The sequence below is a fragment of the Saccostrea cucullata genome, unplaced genomic scaffold (genome assembly GCF_032062105.1).
Source record: "Saccostrea cucullata isolate Sc308-1 unplaced genomic scaffold, CSIRO_AGI_Scuc_v1 ctg749, whole genome shotgun sequence".
NCBI classification, from domain to species: domain Eukaryota; kingdom Metazoa; phylum Mollusca; class Bivalvia; order Ostreida; family Ostreidae; genus Saccostrea; species Saccostrea cuccullata.
The window spans coordinates 20,345-29,035 of record NW_026921244.1 but is presented as its reverse complement, the minus strand read 5'-3'; the positions used below and the strand labels follow the sequence as shown (position 1 = coordinate 29,035).

At 34.2% G+C, this 8,691-nt stretch overlaps 1 protein-coding gene across 1 annotated transcript; it reads right to left on the bottom strand.

The window, feature by feature from the left end:
* Positions 1 to 31: 31 nt before the first annotated feature.
* LOC134259566 (ankyrin-1-like) lies at positions 32 to 2,577 on the bottom strand. Its single transcript, XM_062742160.1, has 4 exons — positions 2,310 to 2,577; positions 1,817 to 1,949; positions 1,649 to 1,714; positions 32 to 1,157 (listed from the first exon to the last, which is right to left on the bottom strand). Exons 2-4 carry the CDS (start codon positions 1,896 to 1,898, stop codon positions 418 to 420), a joined length of 888 nt encoding a protein of 295 aa, XP_062598144.1. The 5' UTR covers positions 1,899 to 1,949; positions 2,310 to 2,577; the 3' UTR covers positions 32 to 417.
* Positions 2,578 to 8,691: the final 6,114 nt, after the last annotated feature.

The window sequence follows — 8,691 nt, the reverse complement described above, 5'->3', positions numbered from 1 at the left end:
AATAAGGTAATGAACAAGCCAGATTGGATAAATACATGGATCCAATACTTTTAATACTGCAACTTTTTATGTAACAAGGATGATAAAATACCTGAGCAATAACTTTCCCTTTATGGCACCAGCAAATCAAATGCTTACATTTATTTAGATTGCTACTGGGAAACAAAGAATTCTAATGTGCTAGCACTAGATTAGAAGGATACAGTCTCCTGCATAAATAGCCTGAGTATACTAATACTGGGTACAAGTTCATAATACATATATAAATGTTAGGAATAGCTATATAAATAAATAAATTTGTTTGGAGAATAGTTTTTTTTTCCAGATCAAGAAAAAGACAACTCAAATTAAAAAGATCTAAGATGTATAAAATGTCAAAATATAAAACTTTTGTGGCAATTCAGAGGTTAAATCCTCCTAGTCTTGGAGGATAATTTTGATTTGTTCATAATCTTGATGAGACCCATAAGTGGCAGGTAAAAGATTGAATTCCGAATCATACCAAGAACATTGGATACTTTGCTCTTGACCCAGAATGCACCAATCCACAACACTCTTTCTATGCCTGTCTTTGGATTTTTTATCAGCACCTCTCTCTAGCAAGAGCTGAACGGTTGACAGTTTTCCAAAATAAGCAGCACAGTGGAGTGGGGTTAATCCTTGGCCATTCAGGTCCCAAATTTGATTCTTTCCCCTTTTTGAGCTCAGAATCACCCTCACCACTTCAATATGCCCCCGCATACAGGCAAAATGAAGGGCATTGTTATTGGCCTTGTCAGTAGTTAACAAAAATTTTTCATCTGTTTCGACCAAACATTCCACAATGTTATGGAAGCCTCCACTTGCCGCATGATGAATACAGCAACGTTTAAAAACCGACTCATCTTGCACATGTTCCAAAATATTATTAGAACCCATTCGATCCAGTATTTGTTTCACAATTTCTTTGGATCCACCACGACATGCCCTGGATAGATCTCTGTGATTCAGGGAGATAGGTTGGCCATTTGATGTTAAAATTTCGAAAATTTTGTGGTTTCCTTTTAAGCATGCTTTCCTCACCCCTTCCTCTATAACGGTCTGTTCTTGGGATGTCACCAAGCTCCGAACCCTTTCAATATTGTTCGTCAGAATAGCATCAAGGAATGGAGATGAATCTACAAGATTTATTATTATTTTTTATCATATACACATTTCATAAAGTAATATTGCTAGTAAAGTTTGAGAGAGAGAATGACAGTTCCACCTAACATTAAGGAACCTAAGGAAATTACATGATATGGAAGCAAATATACACATGTAAACTTGTGACCTAAAACCAACAAACATAACTTACAGTGCGTTTTTCCAATTCTATTTTTTGAACATGACCAAGAATGCAAAGTAATCATTAAAAACGCTATCTTCTCAATTTAAAGGGATGTCAATGTTTATATTATAATAAAGTGAAGATTTATCGTTTTACGATGATGAGTTACTGGACTACTCTAAGGAAAAGCTAACCTCTTCATACCAAAATAAATGCAAGCAAATTAAAGGTATCAAAGGTTAAAAAAAATTAAGGCATTATGAAAATAAAATTATTTATGTAACGACAATGCCAGAGTTATCTCTCTTAGTTGTGGGTCGTTTGTCCTTAAGCCCATACCGTTTTCTTCAGCCGAATCATCGCTCCCGTCCACCAAGGACTCCTGTCTAGTAGTGTTCAGTTTCCCTTAATAAGATATTCACAATAAATAAATGTTCATTAAACCACTGTGGACATCGAAAGAGGAAAACGAAATTAAAAAGAAATGAATTTAATTACACTTCTTACATGTATGGATGACCCTGTCTAGGGACAATCTTTTGGCACACTGTGATGTTGCAAAATTGGGAGCATCAAGACGCAAGATCATGGAGAGAAAATCATTTTCATGGGGTGTGTCATGTACAAGTCTCCCCAAAATCTGTTTTTAATATAAATAAAAAAAAAATACCAAACTTTGCTTAAAATTTAAATATACAAAGTGTTGTCTAGTAGATAAAGGTTTGTACAGCGCCGAAGGGAGAGGTACTAGTATTTTGTTACAGCAAAAATTAAAATTACAGTAAAATTTTATTTAAATACTCCCCCCCCCCCGAACTCTTTGTTTGCAGGATCGAACATATATTTTCTTTATTTTATTCAGGAGAGTCTAACAAATCTAACAAAAAATAAATATCGGGTAAATATTAGCTATTAATTAAACTCAAGTTATCTACTTCTGTTGTCATCAGTTTAACTTTACATCCCCCCTTCCTTTTATCATTTATTATTTGTTACAAACCTCTTTAAGTCTGGGATATATATCATCAAACTTATCCTTCGTTATTTTATTAGACGATGGCAGGTGATGACAATCATTTCTGATGTCGCCAATTCGAATGACGTCTGCTCCAATGCTTTTATCTTCTGCCTTTAGTTTATCTCTCCTCCAACCATTTTCTGGCGGGAAAACGGTGCTTATATTCTTGACCAAAACACACAACAAACGGACATCGAGTTTCTCTGGATCGGCAGGACCTTTGATTTCTCCCAGAATCTTTTTTTCATCCTGGAATTGGTTACCAACACTATACGTGTGATAAAATCAATTCCAGGGACGGAAGCCGTACGTTACTTCTTTTTGCTCTTTTCATTTTAAATTGAGGGTAATTTCCCAAATCACATTTAGGACAGGTTGTAATTTAATTAACACTACGAGTTATTGTGTATTACCTGCAATCTATTAATAAGTTTAAAGATCACTGGGAAACTATGTTATCAAAGGTCATTCAAACCAATAAAAATAGGGTCAACTCTTTGTTAATATACAGGTGCCTATTCTTCATTTCAATACAAACTTATCGTTTGAAATATGAAGAAATTTGAAACATTGGGCTGTTTTTTGGTGCACAAGCTTTGGACAAATCTAGATAGCACCATAATTTGGAAATGGACACCCGTCGCGCGGTGTTAGAAAAGTTGATCAGCACAGTTAGACACATGCCGACAGACACACACCATTTGAATTGACTGAGTTTAAGGGGATGGGGTGGATTTTCATCATTTTTCTTTATTGATCAAGTGAATAAGCAGAAGAATAACAAATATACAAATGAGCTACGCCAAAAGATAGAATTTGAAGCACCATAGCTATTTCTTCTTTTAAAGAATAAAATGTTACTACATGTTTGTTTGTTTGTTTTTTTTTTTTTTTTTTAGGGGGGGGGGGTATGAACAAGGTCATTTGTTTCGGAAATAATTTTAACCCATATTATAGTATGATAATACAGTCATGTAACACATACTATAATTTATTTCCAAAACAAGTGCCTGGGGGGGGGTGTTCAGGGATATTTTTAATTAAACCTGGAAGTAATTATGTTCCCCAAACGAAGTTGGGGAACATATTGTTTTTACTCTGTTTCTTATTATTATTATTATTTTTCCTGGGAAAATTTTGTCCACGAGTGATCTTGTAAACTACACATCCGACTAAGGTAAAATGTTTTTAGGGTTAGTAGACATGTTATGTAGATTTGCCGAACGAAGGTCATTTTGCGCGCACGTGCTTGCAAGAGCGCGCACGTGCAACACGTGAAATGACCAATATAATGGATATTGCTGTAACTTTTCTTTTTTTTGATGATTTTTTTTGAAACTCAAATGTAAGAATGCATTAGTAGTATAGACAAGATGGCATGGTCAAAATAGCAAGATCTCACGCGCATGCACGTGCGCTTCGCTCTGATTGGTTGAAATTAAAGTCTCAATATCTTTCTTGTTTCTTTTCATAATCTTTTGAAATTTTGAACATAGTCCTACATTATGAAGATCTACAGCATGATATATAAAAATTATCATGAAAGCATGCGCATGTGCGCGTGCTGCAATCTGATTGGCTGAAACTTTAAATGGCTATATCTCCTTTGTTTATCGACGAAATGCTTTGAAATTTAAAACATAGTCATGCATTAGGATATCCTAAAATATGATATAGAAAAATTTTCATGAAATCACGCGCATGCACGTGTGCTGCAATCTGATTGGTTGAAACTTTAAATGGCTATATCTACTTTGTTTTTTGACGAAATGTTTGGAATTTTTAAATATAGTCATTCATTAAGATATCCTTCAATACGATAAAGATAAAAATTCATAAATTCACGCGCATACGTGTGTGCTGCAATCTGATTGGCTGAAACTTCAAATGGCTATAACTCCCTTGTTTTTCAACCAAACAAGATGGGATTTAGAACATTGATAAATATAAGGGACTTCTACAAGAATGTGTTGTCATCATGCATGTGCTTGCACGTACGTGCACATGAAATGAGTAAAATTAAAAATACACTCGAATGAGTGTATTTTTTAATACTTTTGGATTAAATGATTTGATATTAAGTATATTAAAATATATAGATAGTGTAGACAAGAATATGGTTCTTACGCACATGCAATGCTTAAATATAAATATATTTTGTATTCTTTTGGGAAGACCTTGATTAAGTCTTAATTCCATAAAGTATTTCTTGTTTAATAGAGATTACAGGGAATATGGCACCAAAAGGGAGTTGGGGAGCGTTTGGGGAACATCTGTAACGGTCCCCGTTACAATTAGCACTAGTTTCAATATATTATGAATGAATGAATTTTGAAAAAAAAAAAACGTACGTTAAACTTAACTTTTTGGGGGGGGGGGGGTAGGGGTGTTTTGTTAAGTATATAAATAGAGTATTTTTTTAAAAGTCGGATATACATTTAACAACAAAAAAATGTCAGCATCATTTTTTTCTTTCACCGACTGTTTTCTCGTTTCTCTCTTTCTGTTTTTGTCTGGTAGACAGACTACTCGGCCCAACGACACCTCGGCCCGTGCTGGTTGACACCTCGGCCCTGACAGGTCGGCTCAAAATCATTGACACCTCGGCCCATACAGAAGACTGCTCGGCCCGTTAGGAATAAAATTGAATTAAGTTTGTTTAAATTAGTTTAATTTTTTTGGGTATTTTCTATGCCACGGTAATATAAATGTGTACTATGTACATTTAATCACTATTCGTATACTATAAATATACGATAATTTCAATATTTCAGTATTTTCTAACACACCACAGCACAACATCAAATTACAATCCGTTGATTGGGAGGTACATGTAATAGGTCTACACAGCAGTTTATGCCAGTTTATGCAAGATTTATTGATTTGTTTTGACGAAGTTGGGGAACATATTGTTTTTACTCTGTTTCTTATTAAGGTCTTCCGTCTTCACGGAAGCCTTTCTAGTGATTCTATTGTTTCTTCTTATTATTATTCTTTTTTCTTCTGACCAAATTTTGTGCAGGCGATTTCTCGTAAACTATTCGGTAGATTTCAATGAAATTTTCAGGAATTATAGGTCATTATATGAATTTTATATAAAATTCCGTTCTTTGGAATATTCGGTTCCAGTGCCAAGTTATGGGCAATTTCCTGATTTTAAAATGCAATTTTGTCTTCGAATGTTCTCGAAAACGGCTCAAGATATTAACTGGAGACTTGTTAGAGATGATAGACCATGAGTTATAAATATGCAATTTTGACTTCGTTTGCGTCGTCAGTACTTCCGGTCGCTACAGGAAGCGAATTAAAAATATGCATTTTTTCCAACTTTTTTGTTTTTCAATATTTTTCTTTGATATAATTAACATTTAAGGAGACCCTACTGGAAAGGCCTAATATATAATTTATTTTAGAATTGATCAATCCACACACTTGATATTCGCATTTGAAAATCTGAAGTGGGTCAAATGGCGGCTGTCTCAGTAAACTCCGCCATTAGGCAAGTCGGGTCTAGAAGGTCAGCCGAGCGTTTGGATGAAAGAAACTTCTACCATAAAGATCAATGACATGTAAAGGATTCATTGGATTGTCACGTTGCAATTACAGTGCATTTCTGTTTCAGATTATAGTTTTAATCCGAGGTTTCCTCAAAAGTCTATTAGAATTGCTTCTGTCTGAATATTTTTGTAATAAATGCAAGTTATTGAACATAAAAAGTATCTGATTCCTTGACCGTTGGAGATTTTTTTCAGCGAAACATTCAAGTCTTTTCATGAATCTCTAACTAATCGAAAGAGTCCACTTTGGGGTAAACAGGATACAAAATTCGTGGAAAATTTTTACCGAATTCACTGCTTTAATGTTACTTTGCTGTATACGATATTATATTTGTACAATGTGATAATTATACTTTCTAAAGCTCGAAATTCTGGTGTTAAGAACATATATTTCTAAATTTTATTGAAGCTATCACATCCATTCAATAGATCAAACATTTCAAAGGAATAGCTTTAAGAACTACTCATGATGTTTGGTGCGAAAAAATGTATCGTGACCCGACTTATTTAGTAGACAAATGACAACAGAAGTGCAGTAATAGATAGCATTGGCATGCCTGTATATGGAGTTGCATGGAATAGAAAGTTGAATACATATCGAATAAAAGAAAGTAAACAGTATCATTTGTTCATCAGTGATAGATTATCTCTCCTAAAAAATACTCTTAAAATCAAGTAACAAATTCCGATGTGATATTCTTGGGCAAAGTTTTGCAAGCTAGCTCTCATTTTACAATTCCACACTGAATTTGAAAAAAATGTAATTTATGTTAGAATCAAAAAAAGCAATCTCGCGATATCGAATTTTAAATTTGAAGCGGGTTTCCGAAGGTGTCATGGGTATCAGGTTTTCACGCCGGCCACCCAGGTTCAATCCCCCTTATGTCCGATTTTTTAAAATCACTTTTTCAGTTTGATTTAACGGGTTTTTTTCAGAATCGGACGGAAGACCTCTCGTTGCTCGCAACGAGTTTCGTTTCTAGTTAAGGTCTTCCGTTTCCAACGGAAGACCTTTTTGTTTTCGTTCGGTTTCTTTTTCCCTTTTATTATTCCAACCGATTTTGTGCACGCGAGTTCTCAGAAATGACTCGTCCAATTTTCATGAAACTTTCAGATCTGGTAGCTATTGATCCGAACCTTATTGGAAATTTTTTTGATTGATGACGTCACTTCTTATCTCGAGATATTAAGGATTTCTGATTTTTCAGAGGGTCTGCTTGTCCTGAGAACTCCTCCTAAACTACTTAAAATATTGAGTCAAGATTTTCAGTGAAGTAAGAGAAAGGTTTGCAGATGTGCAAATGGGTGTTTAAAATTTTCTGGCGCAAAAGGCGCTGGAGCTCTGTGGGACCCGAAAAAATGTCTCAGACACATCTCACAAAATTTGACATCTTTGTTTCATATCTTCTTATCTGTTCATAATTTATTAAAACATATATTGAAGAAAATTTGTGCAAAATCATAAAAGCTTTCATATGATATCAAGAAAAAGGGTCTGACTCCTCAAATTAGGGGCTCAGAGGGGCCAGAAGTCTTTCATCTTTAACTCTTAAATGATCAATATTTTGTGATACATTACAGAAACAAAGATATTTATCTGAACGAGTTGCAACAATATATTATAATAGAATAATGTTCTAAACAATATGCATACTTTGAATTTTTGTAAAACGACCCCATTAAGGACTTGTAGGGGTGGCCCCTAAATATTTCAATTCAGCTTATCTCAATAACGAAAAGAAATCTCTGAATAGATGTTGAACAAAATGTCTTTGAAATTACAAGACCTTTCATTTGATATCAAGAAAAAGGGGCTGACTCCTCAAATTAGGGGCTCAGAGGGGCCAGAAGTCTTTCATCTTTAACTCTTTAATGATCAATATTTTGTGATACATTACAGAAGCAAAGATATTTATCTGAACGAGTTGCAACAATATATTATAAATATATTATAAAGTTTTGATATTATAAATATATTATAAAGTTTTGATCATATAGTACGTAAGTAGGGGCCACAAGGGGCCAGAATGCTAAATCTTTGACGCTTCATATCTCAAAAAGGGGGACAATTTAAATAAGCAATATTGAACAAAAAATAGTCAGAATAATGTCTTAACAATATGCATACTTTGAATTTTTGTAAAATGGCCCCATTAAGGACTTTAGGGGTGGCCCCTAAATATTTCAATTCAGCATATCTTAACAACGAAAAGAAATCTCTGAATAGGTGTTGAACAAAAAGTCTTTGAAATCACAAGACGTTTTACTTGATATCAGGAGAAAGGGACTGTCTCCTCAAATAAGGCGCTCAAAGGAGCCAATGGTCTTTCATTTTTAAATCTTTCATAATCAATTAAATATCAAAGATTTTCATCTTAACGATTTACAACAACGTTTTACAAAATTTTGATCATGTGTTGCGTAATAAAGGGTTACAAGGAGCCAAAATGCTAAATATTTTATGCTTTATATCTTGAAAAGGGGAAGTGTTTAAAGTAGCCATATTGAAAAAAAAGGTCGATATATTGTATTATAAATCATAAAATACAGATTAAATGAAGGAAAACATATGTCATTCTCTTTTTACGAGTATCTCATTATTATTATTTTTTTTCTTCTTCTTCTTCCTGGAACTTTTTTGTCCGGGAATGATCTTGTAAACTGTTCGTCCGATGTAGGTAAAACCTTTTTAGGGTTAGTAGACATGTTATGTAGATTTGCGGAATCAAGGTCATTTTGGAGCCGAGGTGTCAATGGGCCGAGGTATCGTTGGGCCGAGGTGTCGTTGGGCCGAGCAGTCTGACATT

Coding starts and splice junctions, on each gene's coding strand:
- LOC134259566 (XM_062742160.1), bottom strand. CDS start 1,898: ATGATCTTGCGTCTTGATGCTCCCAATTTTGCAACATCACAGTGTGCC. Junction 1,715..1,816: donor AGACAGGGTCATCCATACAT/GTAAGAAGTGTA, acceptor TATCTTATTAAG/GGAAACTGAACACTACTAGA. Junction 1,158..1,648: donor TGATTCGGCTGAAGAAAACG/GTATGGGCTTAA, acceptor TAAATCTTGTAG/ATTCATCTCCATTCCTTGAT.